The 24,387-nt window shown below is 43.0% G+C and overlaps 1 protein-coding gene across 3 annotated transcripts in view; it reads right to left on the bottom strand.

Annotated features, from left to right (window-relative positions):
* Window positions 1-5,528: 5,528 nt before the first annotated feature.
* The window catches only part of si:ch1073-358c10.1 (peptide methionine sulfoxide reductase MsrA 1), a 31,770-nt gene continuing 12,911 nt past the window's right edge, over window positions 5,529-24,387 (bottom strand). For all 3 annotated transcript variants that reach the window (XM_046412958.1, XM_046412960.1, XM_046412959.1), the window contains 2 exons: window positions 15,233-15,339; window positions 5,529-6,910 (listed from right to left, as the gene is read on the bottom strand). In XM_046412958.1, coding sequence (XP_046268914.1) covers window positions 6,737-6,910; window positions 15,233-15,339 — 281 coding nt within the window. In that variant the 3' untranslated portion in view covers window positions 5,529-6,736. The remainder of the gene's footprint in view (window positions 6,911-15,232; window positions 15,340-24,387) is intronic.

Raw genomic sequence — 24,387 nt, 5'->3', positions numbered from 1 at the left:
TGAGCAGTGTTTTGCAGATTTCTTAAAGCCATGGCAACAATGGACAGAGTAGTGAGCATTATTAGAAGCAAAATATACTTGAATAGAATTACATGTTCATGTACATGAAAATGAAAAATCCTTTGGGAATTTGGGTCACTTTTAGCCTCAGGAAACACCAACAAAATATGTGACTCTAAAAAAAAAAGGTCACTTAAATTTTGGAGGAAACCCTGTTCTGTAATTTGCCAGAAACTCTAATTTCCTTCAATAATAGCAATCCACTTTGAACTGGCACCACTGTAATGTAATAGTCCATCACACAGTTTTGGTGCTGAACACGTGCTGTTCCCCCCATCATTATGGAGCGTGGAGCAGATGTACTGTATGCTGCCACAGCACCCTGCACCAGCAGCAGTCACGTATGAAGAACAATACAAGACCTCCAGTCATCATCCCAATCCCATTTCGTATCTCAGTTGTTGGGCCACATTTGATCAGTTTACAGGCTTGTTTGTGGTCTACGTGAACTGGATACCCAGCTGGGCTAACAATGTTGTCTTAATGACGAATGCGTGTTTAGTTTTGTTCGGTTAAATGTGTTGACTTTACGCTGATCGGACTGTAAAGCAAACTCTCCTGTTTCAGCCAGTGATGAGTTCGCTGTTGGCTCGTTCGCTTATATTACATCACCGATAAAACAAATCCAATTTGTCCCGGCTTCAGTTTGTTATTGGCTGATATTATTACATTACATGACTGAAATGCAATGCCATTAACAATCCACAACAAAGTTTATTTTATTATGTGTTAGCTCAAGATTTTTTTTTAATTTGTTTAAATTGTGCAGCAGCTTAATTTGTTTTTTTCAAAGGAAGTATGTATTTTCTCATCTTTAGAATAGAATCAAAAGTTTTGTACATGGCGCATGGTTGAGCAAAAAATTTAGTGGCACAGGACAAACATGTCAGGGAACACAATGAATAGATAAAAGGGTGCAGGAAATCCACCAGGCAGTTACAACAGAAATGTGGGTGCTGAGAAAGACCCTTGCATTTCATTGTGATGGAAACTTAGAAATTTTGCCACACACATGCACATAAATGCATGTATATACACACACACACACACACAGGTACACAATCACACAGTCTGATGACACCCCAGTGTGGCCACACTCTCACCTCAAACGTTTCCATTCACTGACTGTCAGGCCAGTGTTTCCACCAGCGGATGTTTTTTGAGGCCGCTGTTTCTTTGAAAAGACACCAAGGGCCTCAGGACAGGCGGGAGAAACCAACTTCAGCTATTTTAGACTGTATCGTCGGCAGGATACGTCAGTTTGCACTTTTCAAGCTGCATTGCTGAACTCTTTTTGTTCTAAGACAGTTTTCGGTTTGCTCGTAGATGACTGATCTCGTTCTTACTGTGCAAGGGTTAAAATGTCATTCTACTTTGACTTTTTGGAAATACTTTACAAAGAGCAAGATTGCCGGTATAATCTGGTCTTAAATATTGCTACAGCAAAAAAGTAAAAAGTCTGGAGAATATGCTTTTTTAAGTAGGGACAATAAAGGTTCCTCTCCCCTTATGTGGAAGTAAGACACTTAATCTATACACAGAAAGTAAACACACATACACACACTCCAACAGGAAGAGTGTGGGTGTTTGGGAGCAGCTGCATGGAGAAGCATCAGACCCAGCTTCCTCCTGGTGCAGCCAGCACTACCTCTCCTCCCTTCTCTTATTCTCTCCCTCCACACACTCATTTCCTTCACATCTTTAACGTAGACAGAAACACACTATCAGTCAGAAACAGATGATACCACCATCATTCCACCAGCTCACGTTGGCTCTTTTCCCGAAATCTGAGCAAGACAAGATTCAATCTGCACTGTTGGCAGAAATAAGCTGTCTGTGGCAAGCCTACTGGAAACATGTTTTGTGCATGTTGCAATACAAACTGTGTGTGTGTGTGTGTGTGTGTGTGCCCTGATTCTGTTTTCTTTCCTCATAATGGTGACACATCAGCACATCACCGCCTTAAAGCCCACACGTTGCACAACACTTTCCTGTGCTGAGCTCTAAAGGAGGGCTTGTCGGTATCGCTAAAAACTTGACTCTGCTCACACCTGTGCGAGGAGAGGCTCTGATGACTCAAGGCCCTGATGGACAGAGCAGATAAAGACAGAAAATGAACGTGAGAGACGCATTGGAAATCCAACTGTCACACCACAGCTGTAAAATGTCAATTTTTTTATTGTTGTGCAATCACCTTTGTAGTGGCTCGATTATGAAACGAGATGATAAAGGGGACATACTGCATATGTCAGTGAATACGTAAATGCAGAAGAGTTGAACAAAGAGCCTGAATCAAGGCCGGTGGAATCTTCCTCTAACACAAGACTGCACAGGTGCACGTGCCTTAACACCTTTGTGTTTCACTTTCCTTTCTAGTTTTCTATTCTTACTCCTCAACGCTGTCCACCAGTGCCATTCCAACCAGTACTCCACTGCCTTCTGGTTTCCTTTAACCCTTCCGCTGTCAGCAACAAGCTCCAACTACGTGGTTACCGTGCCGAAGACACTCAGCAGTTATTTCTGTGTTTCCTGTCTATCATGTGATGGTAGCTCGAGCTAGCTAGCATGGCTGACAACACACAGGCTCCCAGGTGCAGAGTGTCACAGTGTGGGCCGTCAGCCAGAAAGCCAGTGGGCCTGTTAGCGAGCCAACTAGACCCTGCAGCACGTGCTGCCCTGCACCCCCCACCCTTAACCCATTGCTATTCCCAGTGGAAAGGAGAAACAGGCTTGTGACATTTTCTCTATGGGAAAGAAGTCACGCCTGTGTGTGAGTGAGCATGTGTAAGCTTGCCTCTTTTTTTTCCCTTTTCAATGCTGTACCAAACTAACCAGTTTGAGGATACAGTTTGTCTAAAAGTTTCAATGTGTCATCAACCGGTAAATGAATAAGAGACAGGATATACTCTGGTTACATGCAGACTTACTGCACTTGGAATAAAATTCTGGTACTTGTGTTTCTCCCCCTGAGCTCAGGGGTCAGGCTGCACCCACGGAGAAGCCCTCCAGTGAAAGCGGCGTACAGGGGGCACCGGAGTTCGCCCTCTTCCCCCAGCTTGCCCCCGGGCTGCAGATGCACCGACCCAGACAAGGCTGCGCTTCTCTGGGCAGCACAGAGAGACTGCTGTGCTCCGGTTCCTGGAGCCCTGACGCTCTGATTGAGACCCTGCGCCCATGCAGGAACCAGAGGGAGGGGAAGGGAGAGCAAACACATCTGGCATCTGCAAAACCCTGCACACAACTCTCATAACGTTATGAGAAAAAACGCATCAGCTCCATAGTAGAGCGAGCTCTGTTTCCCCCTCTGCTATCGCGCATGCAGCAGAAGATACACACACCCACAGACATATTCAAACTGTGTGCCTACCAGCTCTATAATCTAGAAAAGTAATTATGTGAGGAGCAGGACAAGAAGGCACAACAATTCTCCAGCTGGTAGACATCGCCAGAAAACTCCCTGCTATCGTTCTATTTATACAGCTCACCAAACAATGCCATACTGGTGCCTAAAGAAAATGATTTAGCGGCATAGCGGCTAATGAGGGAATTGTATACAACAACGCTATAATTAATGATGTATACATACACAGTGCAGTATATACATATGGTTAGATCTATTAAAGCTGTCAAAGGGAAGATAAATGAAAAGCTGTGAAAGGAGGACACAATAAAGAGCGTATCAGAGTGCAAGAAATTTGTGTGGGTGCACGTCTCTGCAAGGTGTCTTCTTGGCGTGTTTGCCTCTTTTGCGTGGGCGCTGCCTTTTGCATTAGGCAGCAGTACAGGACGGAGTTAGAGGTAGTGGTTGCGATGTGTGTTTATATATGTGTGTGAGTACATGTGTGGGTAAGAATGCAGAGTACTTCTGATAAACAACCAGCACCTTCCTCACTCTTTGTCTCCATTTCAGCCCACTCCTCGACGGTGCCACGCGTTTTTGCTTTTCTTCAAACGTTCGGGAGATGATCTCTCTTTATGAGAATTTGACAAGACAGAAAGGACACAAAATAAACACAAAACCTGCCTTTAACAATATACCAGAATAAGATATCAAATGCATGCACACACGCCTGTGAGCTGGATCCTCTCTTCAGGGGGACTGAGTATAGGCCAGTCAGAGGCATAGCAGTGAGCGGGAGTGGTATGCTCTTTGTGGCCAGCTGTGGGGCCATTAAAGGCCCATCTGCAGACAATAGCCTCTGTCTGAAGGGCACACACAGCCTGGTTCCTGTCCTGCCCTGCCTCACTGTGTTTGTGTATGGATGCGTATATGAGAGTACCATGCATTTCCATGCCCCATTTTAATCCATTTACAAAGGAATACACAGAAAACATGCACTAAATTACACAGCTACTCCTAGATGTCAGTCACTTTAAAGTGCCTGCATTAAAGGTGGTAATTTTTCATAGCAAATTTAAATCTCTTCCAGCATATTATGGACTCATGCCCGTAGTTTGCGATAACTCCTTCTCCGTAATGTGGCAGAAATAAACAGAATCATGCCGTGGTTCACTGAGGCATCTCTTGTCAGACGTCATCGCAGATGCCGGAAAAACTAATTTAACTGTGCAATTAAAGCTTTAAACCGAGGAAATGAAGATCACTTTATTAAAAGGTTATCTCCTCTTGCACATTTGACAAAACACAAGAGCATGCAAAAATATAGGCGGGCGCTGGAAAACAGCTTGCCGGGCCAACCACATACCACTCGACGCGGTTCGATCAAGCAAGCCACAGCTTCACATGCCCCATCTCACACACACACACACACACATGTGCACGGCTGCTGCATGCAGACACATGCAAAAAATATCTGTCCCAATACAAAAATAGGCCCTGAGAGGTTGCACCTGCACCTGTGCCCTGGTCCACACCTACACACAGGTGTCAGGATGTGACACATACACACAGACAGAGAAAGAAAGATAGCAGAGAGGGAGGGGGAAAAACGAGAGCGGAGTGAATCACACAACTGCGGTCGACCAAAAAGCTTTTTCTAGATATCATCTGTGTATTTTGAAGTATGTGTGTGATTTTCATTTTTAAATAGACTTTCAGGTAAATGTGTTCAATAACAAAAAAGTACTGCACACAATGCCTATCCAGTAATTGCTCAGATCTCTATGATATGTGAATATCTGATGTATAATAGTACTTTAACAGGTTATGGGTTCACGGGGAGTGGAGTGGGGGTTTAAGCAAAGTGAGTATCATATTGCATACATGAGTGCCTGAAGTGTCTCATACTGCATTAAATGAGTGGCCTCTGACTGTGCATCAGTGTGTGTCACAGTGAGTCATACATATTTGTCCCTTGTTGGTCACTTCCCAGAGGGGCAGAATTGGGACAAATAATCTAAGCAGTGGTTTCTCTTTAAAATATATTTATAGGTGCATGGGTTGACACATATATGCATGAACAAACCAACCAACTCCCTGATACACATGCACGGTATATAAACAAACAGAGGGTGGAGATAAGTTTTATTATTTCCATAGTGAGACATTAAGAAAACAAAAGCAGTTCATTCACATCATTTATTCCCAGTTAGTGAAAATAATTAAATTAGATCAGACTGAAATTACTGAAATTCCTATCCGTATTAAAATTTGCATTTAAGGAATCTGAGGGATTCTTACTCTCAGTTAAGTCTGAGTAATTTTGTCCTGGGTTTAATGTGTATTCGAAAATGTTGCTGGACTGTAAAACCAAGTTGTTTGATTGTCTTCCAGTCCACCAGCTCTGGAAGACAAAGTTTTTCACATGATTCCTCAGCTACAATACAGTATGTGACGTTAAATGGCATGCCACAAACTGCAGCAGCTCCACCGTGTTGTTGTTTTGAGAAATACTGCCACCCTATGGAAGCTGACTGTCACTGCAGCTCAAAGTGACACTGCCACAGCCATGCTATAGCTTCCAATTTCTTACTCAGTGTTCCCTCATATCGTTATATATATGTCTTCAAGAAAGCATTTTGAATTCATTCATGCATTCACTGAATCCCCTGAGGCTTTGTAATGTACATGAAATCTGATTAACAGAGGTGGAAAGAAACAAATACACTTAAAGTAACAAAAGTAGAAGTACTAAATAGGCCGAATGGAATATTTCAGAATAATGTTAGTTTTAGATTGGATTATTATTATTATTATTACTATTATGATTATTATTATTATTGATGCATTAATGCATTCATCATTTTAAGCTGGCAAAGGTGGTTTAATACTCAATGTAATTTAACCTGAATTTTACCAGAAGCTCAACAAAGTTTTACCTTAAGCTACTATATCATCATTTATTTATTATCATTATTTATTTATTTACATTTGTTTGATTATATTTTGTATTGTTACACTAAATCCAAAAAGTATTTAATAACTAAAGCTGTGAGATAATTGTAGTGCTGCAAAAAGTACAATATTTGCCCCTATTATTATATTACATAGTGCAGTAGAAGTATTAAGTCACAGAAAAAGAAAATACTCAAGTATGGTACAAATACATCAAAACTGCACTGAAGTACAGTACTTGAATAAACCTGCCTTTGCACCACTGATTAACATGTTACATTAAAAATAACTGATGTATCACAATTTTAGGCATAAAAAAGGTACAAAGGCATAAAATTGGCATAATTGCCTTCATAAATCCTCATTCTCACCACACGTCCATCACAGTTCATCCTTCCTGGCTTCAATGGGACAAGAGACGCCGGTGCCTTTGAGGCCACAATAGCCTTTGGGTACCTTCTTCAGGTACTGCTGGTGATAGTCCTCAGCGTAGTAGAACTGCTGCCCCTCCAGGATCTCTGTACTGATGGCTCTGTAGCCTTTTTTATCTAGCTCCTAGGGACAAAATGCAAACACAACCCACTTACTGTTAATGTATAGTTGGTTTTCCGAGTCTAATGACAAGTAGCAAAAGTGTGCGTGCCAGATGAAAAAGTTATTATTGATAATTCACATAATTCAGCTAACAATCCTCTCCAAAATGCGGCAGGCAAGAATGAATGAAAATCTTTTCATGCATATCAAACAAAGTGAAATGATGATTATTTTGAGGTTAAAGTCTTCAGTCTGACAAGTTTAATTCTGAGATGCACAATTACTGGCCTCCTTGATCACCAGCAGTACCATTAAAGGTTAAAAGACCTAAAATCAGACCTGTCTGTGAGGATAACATTCCCAGCATGCAGCATCTTCACGTGTTCACAGTCATGACACACACTCAGCACGACTTTCTCCCTTTTCTCTAACTTCCTCAAAATGAACACACCTCTTAAATGCTTGTTTTATTCTGCCGTGTATTGAATGTGAACCTTGAATAGCTCTCGCTAATACAGTAAAGGGTTTCTGCTCCTCAATGAGAAAAACAGGGTGATTGAGTGACAGAAGAAAGGAGCATCTTTCTTCTTTTTGTAGTGCAGCTTGCCTCTGTGGCTCTCTCTGTGGGACAAAACATCAAAGAGTATCCGCTCTCTTTGAGAACTCCTTAAGACACTTTCATACTTACACTTTTCTAAACACCTTGAGAGAAGGCTTCAGACACACTAAAAAAAGCGCACTCGTACACACACACACACTAAACACTGCTGGTAGATCAAATACCTGCTGTGCTGAGTGGTTTTCTCTATCTAATAATACAAGCTCAGTCCTCTATATATCAGCTGACAAAACAACAAGTTTGAGGTGCACCAGGGCTGTCTGTGGGCAACAAGTAGCTTTGCATGTAGCGCGCTACACCTCAGAACAGTTTGCAGCACAGAGGAGCTTTATGGGGGCCTCAGTGGGCACGGTTCAGATTGAAACACAAACTGAATGCATTGACTCCGAGTCAACCTGCTCTAACCAGCTTGTGCATATGATGATGTTCTTGGATACTGTTTTAATGAATGACACTTCAGAGCTTGTGAGCCCGCACATTTTTCAGGATGGATTTTTCACTTTAAAGCTGCAATAATCAACGTTTATATTGTTTGCATAGCTAAAATGATGGGTAATGTAGAAGGTGTTGTGTTTAGTGGTGAGCCCACAGTCATCATATTATTTCGTTTGTTGGCCAGAAACTGGATGAATTCTAACTAATCCAAATGTTTCATGTTTGCTTTTTCATGTTTGCTGCATTAGCTGCTTTACCGAGACATATACACACCAGAAGAGAGAAACAGTTCACAGGTCTGACTACACATATTTACTGAAACTGAAAAAAGCATGAAAACTATTATTTTACCAGAACAAGTTCCAGTTGGTACTTTTAGGTCATTATTTGGTTTCATTCATTTGTCTACATAAGCTCCTGTTTATTTCAAATTGTTGTTGTACATTATTTATAAAAATGTTTTTAAGTCCTATGTCCTGTCCCTTTCTGTTAACTTTCTTAGACATTTGCTAACTGGTTCTGTCCAAAAAAAGAAAGAACAATAAAGGCTACAGATCATAAAACAGTATCCCTGCTGATATAACAGGAGAAAATAATGTTAGCGAAGGGCGGCAGGGTAGTGTATAAAGTTGTCCACATGGAGGCAGTGTGGTACTAGCTCTGTGTGTGTGTGTGTGTGCATGTACGTGTGTCTGTGTGTGTGCTGGAGGTGATGCAGTGGAGTCAGTAAATCAAAGCTCTGCGCCCGACAGAGAGGCTGAGGCAGCAGCTGACCTCCAAGTCCTCAGTGGCTGCCGCTACAATGTGAGAGCTCCAATCTCCCTGCAGGAAGGACCCCAGTGTCCACAAACCCAACTACAGCACAACACAGAATACAAACCTCTCAAGCATAGGCATATTTACCGATTTAAGAGAGAATAGAGAGAACCTCCTTCCTTTCCTGTCTAACAGCATTGTAAAGCAGCCGACACAAGCATGGAGCTTTGTTCATCGTGGCCTAATTAATCAGTCATCATCACCAAACCACTGTAGTAGCAAACCCTCCGGGGCTGAGGACGTTTTATGTGAGGAGAACACAATGTCCAAGGAAAGGTCTGCTATTCTGGGCAAACATACATCCCCACCCTGACATCCACGCAATGCCTCCCTCACTCTCCATTCAGCCCTCTACAGCAGTCACAACACGGCGGCCATTTTAGATCTATAAATCAGAATGCATGGCGTCACGCCACTGTGTATAACCTTATGTGGCTTCGCTCTCCTTCTCACTGCAGCAGCAGCAGCAGAGGAATGGAGGGAAGAATGTGGAAGGTAAAAACATCAAAGATGGAAAAGGGAAAATCGGAGAGGGGACGAGCAAACTAGCTCTCCCCAAGTTGAGCATATTGATGCGGTTGAGGGTGATGTTTAAGCGACGGCTGCAGAGAGAGAGGAAAATGTGGCCATCTGCATTTGTGTGTACAAATTTTATATATGTGTCAGTGTGTGTGTGCAGACTGAAACGGTGGCTCATGAATACAGGATGTACCAGGTGTAGCTCAGTGTGCCTTTTTTTTGTAGAACAGTGGGGACAAAAATCATGTCACACAACCACACTACGGGGACTCACCTGTCGTTTAACAACAAAAAGTGGGTCCCCACGGGATAAACCTTTAATTATACGGGTGAAGACCTGTTTTTTGGTTAGGGTAGGAGGGTTCGGTACATACAGCTTATGGGTAATGTTAGGTTAAATTGCCAGGAAGCGGATTTAAGTCAATGCAATGTCCTCATAAGTGACAAAAATGTGTGTGTGTGTGTGTGTGTCTGAGCTCACTCAGCCCGGTCAGCCCTTCCTTTCTTCACGCCTGTCGGAAGGACTCCCCTGTCAAAGACATGGCTGAACGGGTGCATTTCTCTCTCTCCATCTCCCTCCACTGCTGATTCTCTCTCTCTCTCTCTCTCTCTCTCCCATGTGAGCACAGACCACTGCTTCGTGCTACCTCCCTGCTCTCCAGCCAAGCGAGAGAGCCCCTCTCGCCATCACCATCGCCAGAGAGACGGCCCCGGGACACAAATAGGACGTGACACCCCGAGAGAGGGTGGAGGTGGAAGAGGAGGAGGAAAATGTACTTGCTCCTATCTTCCTACCCCACTGTCTTGTCTCTCTCTCTCTCTCTCTCTTTTCCCTCGGAAGGCCTACGGCTGCAGAGCGCTGGGGAAGAGACGTGCACTGACATAGAGTTTGTGACACTCGATGACTCATGGTGAAGACATTTGAAGAGGGATACGACCTCAATTTGGTGATTTATGTAATCATCCCTTAGTCCTCTCCTGTTACTGGTGTGTTGGTACCTCCATTTACCATTTATCTGACAGCGCATGCCTATCACTTTATTCTCCATCTCAGTCTTGATCTCAAATTCAAATTTGTTTTATTGGCATTACTGTAATTAAGTACAGAATTGTCAAACATTTTTTTTACATTGCTTAATTACATTGTTTAAATCATGTAATAATTTAACAGTGCTGCAATTTTCTTTTACTTAAAAAATGCAATGCATGCAGTGTAAAAATACTGAATGACAAGTCTTACATTCAGAATTTTACTTTGGTAAAAATACAGAAGTACTTTTTATCAAGAGTAAAAGTTTAATAAGGTAACTGAATGACAGGTGTGAAGGTGTTATGTTCCTGGAATAGTAGAGATTATCAATACAGTAACTGTGTAAAGTAGCATTTAATGTTGTGTAGGGTCTGGATGAAGCTAATTTTAATAGCTTTATACTGTCAGGCATTTCATTTATAATACTGAATAATATCATATGCTTTGTATTTAAATACTGATCTTTAACTTGCTACTAAAGCTGCCAGAAAATGCCAAAAATAAAAGATTTCCATGAAATGTAGAAATAACTGCAAAGTTGTACTTAAAAAAAACATTGAATTTGTTTCTACCCACTGCTATAATTCAGAATTTAAAAATAAAAGATAACATTTGGTTTGTACGTTATTACAAAACCCTTGACCTCATTTGCTCAGATCTAACATCGATGTAACGCTGACTGCGGCCGCACACCTCAACTCCGGAGCGCAAAAAGCACTTCAACATCTCAAAAACGTAAGTACACTTTGAGTACTGCAGAAAGCAACGCTGCTCAACAGCACAAAAGCTAGCAAGGGACAGACTTCCAGTTCTGCCTGAAAACACATGGAATAGCCTGACATGATACTTATCGACTAGTCCGAAGCACCACGCATGCCCTCGGTGACCTCAGGGAGAGAGCCAGAGCGGGAACGGAGAGAGGAGGAAGGAGAGGGACTCGCGGGGAGAGGAAGAGACATGGAGACGCAGAAGCGCAGAGACACGCACAGACAGATGGACGTAAAGAAGGAGAGAATGGGAGATTATCAGTGGTGGTGAAAAAGAAAACGAAAGAGAGAGAGAAAGAGAGAAGAAAAAAATTTTGCTTCTTGTGCCTGTGAGGCTCTGTAAATTGCCATACATGTAAAACATTCATGTACATCATGGTGTCTGCACATGTGTGTATTCCCTCTGTGTGTCTGTCTATGCACAGAGGATGACGAGGATTTCCTCCCCCCCCCCTGCCCTTCGATGCCACTGTTCGTCTCTTTCTCATCGCGGGTCAGGCATCCATTTTAGCTGGGCTCTAATCTTCAGCGAGCGCTCCTACATTTTGTGAGCGAGGAAGCCAACAGTCCTACATTTTGAGAGGGAGAGAGGATGCACACACATCAGTTTTAGAGTGAGGCGGTGCGCGCTCCCATGTTGTTGCTGTTGTTGTTGTTTTTTTAGGGCAAACAACAAGTAGCTCAACATGTGAAGACCAAAAAATGCAGAAGATCAACCCTGTATTCTCGTGAAAAGCGATCGTCTTTTTAACATCTCGGCTGCATTTAGTCGACAGAATCTCACTAAAGGATGAGCGTTCACCTTGTGACAATTAAAAGTTATTTGTGCACAAAAAAAAACCACAACTAAAAACATAATTTTCTGTTATTTTTTAGATCTTAGCCAGTATTTCATATAAAAAAGATACCTCGTTGTTACTGAACACTTCAAAAACATTTTAAGATTTTCTTGTAAAGAGCTGCAGAGTACTTGGAAGGGTAAAGCTGACTTTTGAAGGCTTTCAAAAATGAGAGACATGAGCTTGTGTGACAAGCTGTGCCCTGTTCTAAAAACCCTCAAGCTTCTCCTCAAGACTTCTAGCCTCGAACTACCCCCCGACTCCCCCCTTTTTTTCCAACCATGAACCGAACCCCTGTGCGCACCCCTCTGCTTCCCCCTTTCAAGCTCATTAAGTTAGGATGCCTTATCAGAGGGCACACTCACCCCTCCAAGGCCCTATACACACATGCATGTGCGCATACAGACGCAATACTCGAGCTGGCATGATAAAACCTATTGTTCATACATGCACACACACACACACACTCACTCACAGTCTCTCTCACACGCACACACCCACAGACATCGAACCTCTGTTCTTCCATTTTTCTCTGCAAACCCTAACTCATCTCTAACCCACCTCCCCCATCACCCCACACTCCCCTCCTAATCAACTCTTCCCATCCCTTTCTCTCTCACCCTCCACTCACCCTTACCCCACCCCCTCACCCAGCTCTGGGGAGACACATTTCAGCAGAGAGGGAGGGAAAGAAAGAAAGAGAGAGAGGGAGAGACGGGGAGGCAGAGGAAGAGAAAGAGATGCACTCCTCCTCTCTGCTCTGCTGCCACAGCGGCTTGGCTACAGAAGCCTTTGATGTTCTGCAAATTTCAAATTTCATTATAGAGAACCCCCTTCTCCTCTCCCCTCTCCCTTCCCCTCCCTCTCCTCCCCCTCTCTGCTCTCGCGCTTAAACAAGCTTTTCTGCCTTAACCCCCCCCCACCCCCCCAATGCTGAAGTTAAGAAACTGAAAGCCCTGCAGAAGAGACTCTTCGTATGGGTTAATTATTTATTGGGCTGTGCGTGTATGTGCCAAATGTATGTCTGTGTGTGTGTGTGTGTGTGTGTGTGTGTGTGTGTGAGTCATTGGCTGGCAGTGGGGTGGAATCCGGATTTTGTGATGCCTGTCTTATCTTTGATCGTCTTAGATCGCCTCCACCCACTCTCTCTTGTCACTCTACCGAACACGCACCCACGTCTCCTGATAGAGAATATTGGCCTTTCAGGGTAAAACGCAAGCTAACACACAACCTCACGAGCACAGACGGACACACGCAGGAAGCCCTTCCTCTGTAGAGATGCCATTTTCAAGCCAGGCGCTCTTGAGACTCAGCATCAATGCGGCAAGGCAACCATTTCAGGGCAGGAAGCTGCCATTTTGGTTCAGAGCGTGTCAGCTGCTCTGAGAAGATATGTGTCCCATTGGCCCTCAGATGAAACTGTGGTGCCACTGAAGTGGTTGACAGATCGATGGTGTCAGCAGTGTTGGTGGGAAGACAGAAAGGGAAAACGAGAAAGAGTCTGAGTTCTGTTTGTCCTCAGAATGTTAGTAAATGGGTGTGTTTTGTGAGGATGTGCTGGAAACTGGGTTAGGGATCTCAGCTTCTCCCCAGTGTGGCGTGACAGGAAGATAATGCTGAATGTTGAATGTTTCCCCCCTTTTCTTCACTGAAATTTATGGTGTAGTCATTACATGTCTTAGTTAAGCACAGTAGTCACTATTCATATATTTTATAATCTACATGTATTTAAAACACTGTCATTGTGATCTGTGCATTCCATGTAGTTTTGTTGGTCTGTTCTGTACATGCGACATCTACTGCATGACCTCCGTCCTCAGAGAGGAATCCCTCCTCTATGACTCCAAATGAGGTTTTTGCCATTTCTGTTCCTGTTCAAAGCTTTTTTGGGGGGTAGTTTTTCCTCACTCGAATCAAGGGTCTAAAAACAGGGGGTGTACACTGTATAGGTTGTACAGCACCCTGAGGCATCGTTGATTTGTGATTTTGGTCTATATAAATAAAACTGACTTGACATACATGGTTATTTTGATGAAAGGTTATGCTACTGATAAATGTCATTGGGATGTCAGAGATAATACACATTCTAGGATACATTAGTTTATTAATTTGCAAAAAAAGAGATATATATAAATATATGAATTTCCTAAAATTTCACTTAGATATCCAAATGTTTTCAACACAGCAGCAAATGTCTGTATACAGGAAGAACAGACAGAGGTGATTATTTTGACAAAATAATCCCACCAAAAGGTCCATGTTGTTGTTGCTCTGGAGCTTTTGGTCACATGATTTTCACAAGCTGATGAAGTTTGCTCGGTTGTAGTGGAACTGTGGATGTGCAAATGTATATTATCTACATACATACGTACGCAAGAATATATCTCCCTGTTTCTTTAATTCACACACTTTATGTCAAACTCCTCGTCTCACTTTTAGTTTGTGCGTGTGTGTGTGTGTGTGTGTTGATGGTCCGTTATGGCCCTCTGATCTGACTGCCTCCCTCTTTTTCTTTTCCTGCTTTACAACCACCCCCCTGCATTCACATTGTTCCTGGTCCCAGCTGTCAGTCCTCTCTCCCCTCTCTCACCTCTGACCCCAGCCCAAGGCCAAGGTTAAGAGGTTGTTGCTGTGGCAACACGGCAGCCCTTGTGGCCCGTGACTGCTGACCCCGGGAGCCCTAAGTAACCATGACGATCATAATTTGCTCCCCTCTGCCCCCTGCCAGCATGTCCATGAATACCATTTAGAGAGAGAAGAGACCAACAAACCAAACGGATGCAGGGATTGACGGATAGATGGACTAATGAATGGATGGACGGACGGACAGATGGATGACAGAACAAAAGGGAGACGCGTGTACCACTGAAAGAACGGGCTTCAGAAATGAGTTTTGATGACCCTGAGATCGACCCTCTTACTCTCTTTCAGTTCAAGAAAGTGGGCGTCACTGACTGGATGCACAAGGGGGTCAGTTTAACGGAGGTGGCTTTGCTTAACTAAACAGCATCAAACTCCAAGAGGTCACCACTCCAGAGTCTGGCTTTTTAATTGTTATTCAAATAACTGGGACAAATACAGCTCAGCTCTGCTTAATGGCACAACTGTAATTCTTTGACAGGAATGATGTTGGGGCAATTTATGTTACACTTTGACAATGCATAGCAAATTTTTTAAAAATCTTTGCATCTTTTAACGCCTTTTCAACAGATGCTCTGCTCTCAACTGTCTTAGTTCACACGTGATTTGGCTATATGTAACAGCATGCTTGATTAAAGATTATAAAGGAACTTTGCGATGTGTGTGTGGGCATTATACCTGCTGGAAGGCCACTTTGCTCTTCAATGCAAGCTCCTGTTGAGTGGGGTTGGATGTGTAAATGGCTGAACGATACTGAGTACCAAGGTCATTGTGCTGCCTCATACCTGCGTAAACACACACACACAAAGGGGAAAATAAGACACCCTGCAAACAAGCCTAAGTACCACAATCATCACAGGCATCATTTGCATGTAAAAGGTTTTCACAATTATGTCATCATCCTGCATCTTGAATCCATGAAGCCAAATGAATTCAAAGATCACAGCAGATTCGGGCTTTCATTCGGGAGGCCTGCGGTGCGTAGGTGTTATGGGCTCATGTAGGTGGGTGCATTTTCGTCTTCTTTGTCATCTGTGTGGCACTGTCAAAATTTTCATCAGCTTTACATCAGTGTGTTTGGAGGAGGCCCAGGCCTAGTGTACCTTGATTAGGAGGCCAAACAGCTGCCATCACTTCTCTGCTTTTCAGAGGCTACAATCCTCTTTGCCATCCACAGACCACTCTGTTGCCGGCTTCTCTCTGTCTTTGTCTCTTAGTGTCTCTCCCACTCAGCCATTGTTTTTACTTTTTACTGAACAGCATCATTCTTCCCTTCATCTACGGTTCTAAATCCTTGTCTTTTTCAATCTTTGGCCTTGTGTTGTGGTCTTGAGAAAGGGGCATGTGCAATTTTTCACAGTCTGCAGTAACAGTGGCTTAGTTCATGTGAACAACAGATTAAGACTGACTATTGTTCAGTGGTTGCTGATCAAAATGAAGGGGCAAAGTCATATATATCAAAGGTGATATCACTGGATCAGAGGCTGATGCTTCTTCTAGTTTGTATTCCATCTTTGTAGTGTCACAGTGTCACTGTACATGTATCTTGCTGTCACGTCCGTTTTGCAATGAAATTTAAATTTAAAGCTCTGTTATCTAATTCTTGGCAACTTGGGAGAGCAAAATGAGCTCTAAAGACAACAATGACTTTATAAATCTGCCTATTTACACATCATTATTACACTATTAATGTCCATGTGACAAATTTGCTCATTCATCCACCTTTTCGCTTTTAGCTCTGTTTTCCTCAGTCGCTGTGGGAAATATCTGCTTCTTCAGCAGCTAAAAGCTCCACTTTATCCACCAGCTAATTTCTTGGTTTGTCTGTCTGTCATTTGCTGCCTTCTCTGTCTCCAAAAAACCCTGTCATGCTGCATGCAGTCAACTGATCCATTGTGAATATAAAATGTTGATTGTTGCTTCTTTAAACTGGTAATGCGATGCCTCTCTTAATTACAGTGTGAGGTAAAAGTTCATAAGATAAGATAAGATAAGATGAACTTTATTGATCCCGCAGTGGGGAAATGCACTTGTCGTGGCAGCTCACAAGAACAGAAGAAGAGTGCAAAAAGCAAAAAGTGTGCAAAAAACAGTTACAAAAAAATATAGAGGTAAAATAAATTAACAATTTACAAGGTACAGTAAACACAGTACAATATACAGCTATATACAAGTCCTCACAAGGGAGGCATTTCATCATGATGTTTGCATGATGAAATGCGTATTGTGTTCTAACAGTGGAGGAAAGCATACTAAGTCTGGAGAGGCTGGAGCCACAAGAGGCTGACAGCTCCCTGACATGGTGATCTGCACATCTTGTTCTGTTTAGATTAAATGTTACCTGATAAAGTAATGTGTCATAACCTGTACCGTAATGTGTGACACCTTTCTGTGCAGACAAAATGGCTATAAGTATTCATCTGGTCTTCATTCAGATCAGAGCAGACAAGCAGATATCACCTGCTGTCCAACACATACCTCAGAGAATTTTGGTTTGCTAAAAATTTCATCAACAATATTAAAGGCTTGAGTAGTTCAAATATGATAAAATGGTGTGTAGTGGAGATTACAACTTTGAACAAAGTGTGTGGGCCTCATTTGTCAGAGCTTAGCTCCTTTCAGATCCTATTTATCAAAAATGCAATGTCTTTTACTTTTAAAATATAAAATATTTAAACAGATATATCACCTTAAAGTGACTGCCACAGTTAGCTTTAGAGAGAAAACAAGCAGACAATTAATGTGTCCTCTAACACAACTTAAACAGTGACACTAGTGGGCTGTGAGGCTGCACAATGTTTGGTGCTAAATGCCAACATGCTCATGACTGTCACAATCACAGGTTCTCACATTTTTGATCGGTTGCCAAGCTTCAAAAAGGCAGATCTTATCCAATATGAAGCTGTCAGAGGTGAGAGCAGAGCAAGGAGAGGGGAGTGAGGCATGTAACTGACAGATGTAGCCTGAGACCTTGATTAACTGTGGATGATACCCCAAATTCCTGAAGCATTTTGGTTTCTGTGTGCAGTTTGTTAACATAAATGAACTGAAAATCAAATCAACACCAGGTTCAGTTCACACCATTCCTGTGGCCTGATCTACAGACTACCTTTGCCATCCGTGAAGCCATGCTGCTCGTGTGTCTGAAAACACCCCTGATTTCATGTTCTACTATTTTATAAACACACATTTTCTAATTCCACTTATTTGGATCTATTTTGTCTCTATTATACTGTAGCACAATTAAACCAACTCTCTCATGTGTCTCCCTCTGCCTCTGCATCCATCTCTACTCTCACCCTCTTTCTCTCCATCTCTGCAGTGTTGGATGTCAGCCATCTTGCCCCCAGCGCTGTTGTTCAGTGACGAGGCTAATGGTGGAACCTTCATCAAAGGCCACCAAGCCACTCTGTCATTGGCTATCCACCAGAGTCTTTACTCTGATTGGCTGGCAAGCAGGGGTCTTGTAGCTTTGCTGTTTCCTCTGACCTTCCCTGCCGACCCCGAGGTTCTCACCAGTCCAACCTCACATACAGACGGCTCTGGTGTACATGTGCAAAATTATACATGGACGAAATGTGCACATTAATTATGAGAGGATAATGTATAAGACATAAAAATCCTACATCATGAAACTACAGGCTGGACTGTGTGATTAAAGCTATTAACAGAAGAACAAATAATTTATTTTCTACTTCAGAACAGAAGTCTCATATAAAGAAGAAAAGACGACAAAGGCTTTTCATCACAAAGAAATGATTAATGATACTGAATATCAGAGAAAAGTCAAGAGACAAAACACCCTTGAGTGGTTGTAGCTGCTTCCAACACAAAGACAATTAAGCTTCATCACATCTTCAGAGATCCCTCCACCATCTGAAGAGGAGATACTCCCCAATCAAAATACTCCAAAACACCATCCAAAACATCAGCCGAGATTTTGACTATACTAAGTCCAAATCCATCCCCATAAGCATTACAATCCTCAAACAACTACAACGGCATCAAATACCACCCAAAAAACTTCGACCCCCCCCACCGCCTCCACCGTCTCTCTCTTGCTCTCTCCATTTTTAACATCCCCCTTCGTTATTTTCCCCATCCATCAAAGGCGGCAGTAATAATTAATGAGAGCCTCCCTGTTCTTTCTGCATTATGCATGAGAGCCTTGCCTCTGAAAGCAGAGGGTAATGGGGGGTGGACAGAAGGGGAGGGGCTACAGGTCACACACGCACACACACACACACAAACACACCGCCTCTCAGGGTCACTGACCTACGCCCACGAAGCTAAAAATATTAATTAATTGCGCCCCCCCCATATCAGTAAATTTAGAAGTAGCTCTTTCAACACAAACGGAAGCCAAAACCAGACAAACTGGGAGGGTGATAGGGTATGTCGAGTCTCAGTGGGCGTAGCTTCTCTCTCTAACACGCTTTCATGGCCAAACCTGCGTACACAAACGTACATGCGTACACTTTTTGGGCTTGTTGTGTTTAAACCTGCTGAGATTTCTTGCAAGTCTGTAAAATCTCTTCCAGCGTTTACCCTTGCATGGGAAAAAAAAAAAAATTAAAAATTAAAAAAGGCACCACTCAGCTTGTCCCTGTTGGCTGTTGGGCATAAAAGCCTGCTATTTCTCGCACTTCCAACGTCACCTTCACTGCTTCCCTCTGCAAATCGTGCTCATTCACCTTTTGTCTTTGCCCGTTTTCCCTTATACCCCCCAACTTCCATCCATTGTTCTCTCTAAGCACACATGCATATATACTGTATGCATGCACAGGCCTCCGTGTGTTTGAGGGTTGGTGAAAGAAGAAGGGGTGGGGAAGCACAAAGCATAACCCGACGGGCGATTTTAAGTTACAGCCAAAAAATGACGCAATAGAGTAAGAAGGTAATCAGATTAAAAGAATATGATAGAAATGAACACCGAAATTTATTACAGGATAGAAAAGAGTAAGAAAACCGTACCCATGTGTGTCCTACATTGAACATGTCACTTCCTTCAAACCCCTCTACAAAGCCACACAACAATCCTTCATTTGTTAACAATTTTAAGAGCTGAGAATAGAATCACCTCTCCACCTCTTTACTGTCCCCTCCTTTCCCTCCATCCCTTTCAGCTCCCTCACTTTGCCTGTATTTCAGGGGGGGCACTCAGCACGAGGTAAAACAAGAAAAGATTGCAAATGAGGCAAAAAGAAAAAAGAAAAACAACCATTTAATTACAGAGATGAAAGAATAAACATTTCAGCAGTCAAGCCATTGTCACCGTCCGCAATTAAGAAATGTTTCTGTGTAATTGGCGACTTTTTGCATCCTTCTGAAAGTGGAGGAAAAACATTTGAATTCGGAGTTACTGCGCTTGGCAGTGCGTACCAATTAGACTGCAGCAGAGTGAGCACTAATGAACGATCTAATGCAGTTTCTTTCTTTCTTCCCCTGTTACCTCTTCATTCCTACCCCCTACACTGTCACACAATGTAATACTTCACAATACACAATACAAACATCAGCCGGGATTATGTGGTGTTTTTCACACTGATGGAGTCTGACCAGTTATCGTTATTTCTACTATTCTGTCAAAAAAGTACATCCCAAATAAAACAAAAGTGTAATGCCTGATAAATGCAGTCTTCCCTCAGTGTGTGTGCGTGATAGTACTCAGGGTTGCGCTGTGCCCCGCGGTCCCGTTACGACTGTGTGCGTGCCAGCAGAGCCATCTCCTCCTCTCCCCTCTCAGCTGCTATTTTTGCCCTGTTCTTATGTAAGGCGCTCCTGACGCGCTGGAGACAGAGGCAGAGTACGGAGATGGGATGGTGAGAGCATCCCCGGCGGACACACACATCCACTCGCCTGCACGTGCAACACACACACACACACACACACACACACACATAAACACACACTCACACAGGACAGAAAATACAGTAAATACTAAGGGGAGAATGTGACATATGCAAACATACGAAGCAAAACAGCAAGTGATGCGCTGCCGGCTGTCAGATGCTGACGGTACACATACAGGCACAACCTTAAACCAACAACGGGGCTGTGTGTGCCTTGGCAACAGTACATGTGTGCATCACACACACACACACACACATACACATATATGACTCTAAGGTGTACATGTCATGTTACTGCAGCAACTATACCAAACTATAGTAATCTCTTGTTAAAAATCTGCATAGCCTCTATTTTATCTTCTCTACCGGAGCAGTGCTCTCTAACGTGATCACTTCATAGTTCTGGGCATGTTGTCAGAGCACTGTGATTCTGGCCCTTGTGCTGTTTATTTTTAGCTGCATCTAAATCTACCCAGCAGAGCTTGTACTACTGTTGTACTCAAGTCAGGCCAGATGAGAGCATAAGTTAAATTCCCCGTATTTAAATCTGTGCTATCATAGCACCACTGCCTCACTTCAGGTCAGCAGTTTCAACAAATGATGCAAATATATGTAGAACATTTTTATCATAACCTTCTATCTCTCTGACATCTAATGGAGGAACGAGGAATTCAATTCCTTAAATTTACATATCATATAACAATTTAATAATATTAACCATAAGATCAAATTTCTATCCCGAGTCCTCAATGATTTAATCTTATTACAGTACAAATAAAAAATCTTCAGTGTAGTACATCATTTTGTGTGATTTTAACTCAATTTTCCATCACTCAGATAATAATTCCACAAATTTTTAGGTCTCATTTGCATTTCTGTGTGTTATTCAGTGTTTTATGAGTAAGTCTTTATTATTATGCAAAGCCTCTGTTTCTAATCAACAATCATAGTTCAGGATGAAATCTATTGTTTTTTTTGTTTTTTGTGTTTTGTTTTTTTTTCATCTTCTTGAGGGTCTTTATTTATTTATTTCTCCCATATGGTTTCAATCAGGTACTATTACATAAAGAGCATATTTATTTCCATACAAGATTAACAAATGTGCAAAAGTGACAAAATATGCATTTTGAAAATGAAATCACAAACATATTAAAAAAACTGACTTCTAAGTTCTAAAACATCCAACTTCAATATAATCAAACGGACACACAAAGCTCAACCCCTGCATTGTGCACACACGTGCCACAATCTCCATAAATTAGGTCTGTCTGAGTGTGTGAGGGTGTAATAACTGACACCTGGTAATGAGCACGCCATTCTCAGCCAATCAGTGGAGAACGAAGGAGTTTGGTTAGAAGTGTGGGGGCGGCAGAGGTCACAGGTCAGGGGTCAAGGTCACCTCCTGTGGGGCTTGCCTCTAGGTGGATGGGACATCCCTAAATTGAGGGATGTGGTGACGCAGGGGGACACGGGGGTACCCCAACAGGGATTTGACGTGTGTCGCAGCCAGCTGGGGTGAAGGTATTACATAAAGGAAATATTCATGTTCATCTTAATTGTCAGAAAGTAACTGCCAGCAGCATGACGTGGCAGATGGAAGACAGCTTGATTTATGTCTATTTTGTGATCTGACTTTAGGTGATATGTTATAAGCTGGTTTTGTAATCTGTGATAACCTATTTTTCAGTATATTTATGCTATAAGCCCTACAGTTAGAAAAATAACAAAAAAAGGTTAAATGAAAAAAATGTCTTCCATTTTTGAATTGCATTCACCTTTTTAATAGACTGTAATACAACTCTTTTCTCTTTTAACCATGTGGTTCCACCAATGTCTGCCTACAAGGGTGAGCATGTAATGTGCAGACGTTATCAAATGGGGACAGCTGCCTCGGCCATCTTAGCTGTGCATTTGTGTTTCTGTGTCTAACGGCGTATGCCTGCGATGCCTGTTCACTGACGCAGCATCAGCAGCCTACACCATAAATACTGCATGGCCTAAAAAAATAGAGAGAATGGAGGGAACAAGGGAAGAGGAAGGGAAGGAGAGGAAAGAGATGAAGAGGAAACGTGGAGGAGGGGAAAAGCCGCGGTTAAGATGAAGGGTGGTGGAGGGGGGGAGGGCGGAGAAAGAGATGGGAGAAACAGGGATGGGGGGAGGGGATGGGGGAGGACAAGGAGCGGGGAAGAGAGAGTGACTAAGACATAAAAGTGGAGTGAGTGGATGCGAGTGTGTTTGTGTGATGAGCGGATGGCCTCGGGGAGCGGCCGACTCACTGCGCTGCTCTGCGGATGTGCTGACGGGCTCCGGGCCGTTTGCACACTCACTCGCCCCTCCAGGTGAGACGGGTGAGGTGTGTGTGTGTGTGTGTGTGTGTGTGGTGGGGGCTTGGGGGGTGAGATAAGAGGAGAGAGGGAAGCTGGGAAAGGATGTGGGAAAATGAATGGAGGAAAAGAACTGGAGGGTGGAAGAGAAAAGATAGTCAAACAAAAAATGGAGAGGAGAGACAGATGTGACCTCATGTTTGAATAGGTTAAGGGTCAAAGTGTGACAGGTCAACTGTGGAAGTAGTAGTAGTAGTAGCAGTAGTAGTAGTAGGGTAATACTGAGGGGTGAGTTGCCAGGTTGGCAGAGTAAAGAAGTGGTCAGAGAAGATGCTCCTATCTTCCTCTGGGAGCTAAAGGAACACAGGATAAAGGGCCTACGTTCTGTAACAAGGAGGTACCCAGTGAACCAACTGACACGCCATTGGTGCAGCTGTGTGCCCCGTCCGCATGCACAGTATGTGTGTGTGTGTGTGTGTGTGTTCTGCCTATTCGCATGTATGCACAAATGGAGTAAAGCTGCCTTTGAGTAGGCATAATGAGCACTTGTGCATAATGTGAAGCGAACAGTATGCTTGTGTATGGAAATGTGTGCACAATTGATCTGCGGTGTGTGAAAGAACAACAAGACGTGTGTGTGATCACTCCAAATACATCAAATCATGTTTTCAACCTCGATGATGAAGCAGAACTGCTGCTGCCCCAGATGTCACTGTGACTGCTGAGAGTTCACGTATGTTTCCGTGCACACGCGTGTGAAGGCGTGTTCCTGAAGAGTTGCCTTAGCACAGACGTAAGAAACTTTTAATTTGGAAGTGTGTTGAATGGGGTGGTCTTTATGCAACATCCCAGGGAAGCCAGCAGATTGAGACTAGTGTTGCTGAATATGGAAAGAGGGCACACAGCAAAGGCTGCTGGGAGTTTCTGATTGGCTGCTAATGTTGCTATCCAGACTGGGATTGGTTGAGCTGACGCAGCCCGACATCACGTTGTCGGGACTAAACCCTTTTGAACTGAGGCAAAGCAGAGAGGCACAGATCTCAAAACACATACACATACACACACACACACACACGTGCATACACACTGTGTGCAGATACACACCAACGTACACGTAAAAGGAAGTATTACATGCAGCTGAATATGCATCTGTACATGATAGTTCCACATGCGCTCCGACATAGTGAGTATATACAAATCAGGATGGGCTCTGTGTTTATCGTGTCAGGACAAAACAGAATTCATAATGTTCCTGGGCTTGTCTCCATATGTGATGATCTCTTGTGATTCTTTGTGGTTGAAAGGAAAAGAAAAAAAAAGAAAAAACAACAACGCAAACTTCCCTAATTTCTCCATTCTCTTTTAAGCCCAGCTCTAAGGTGGACGGAATAAATTGGAGCTTAAGCATGCGTGAAGGCACAGCCAGCGGGCCCCTTTCCACCACTCCATGGCACATTTGTCAAATCAGAGGAATTTCTTCTACACGTGAACCCAGAATCGGAGAGAGAGAAACGGCAGGGATTCACATTTAAGTCACGCGTCACAAGCAACACTCCTAGACAAAGAAAAATGTATATTTGAGTTTGTGGTTATTTCAGAATATGTTTCCTGGTCTTAAGTGCAACGACAAAAAAAATAGTGGCGTGCATAGTCAATA

This window comes from Scatophagus argus, chromosome 15 (assembly GCF_020382885.2).
Source record: "Scatophagus argus isolate fScaArg1 chromosome 15, fScaArg1.pri, whole genome shotgun sequence".
Taxonomy (NCBI): domain Eukaryota; kingdom Metazoa; phylum Chordata; class Actinopteri; family Scatophagidae; genus Scatophagus; species Scatophagus argus.
This window is presented reverse-complemented; position numbering and strand designations above follow the sequence as displayed.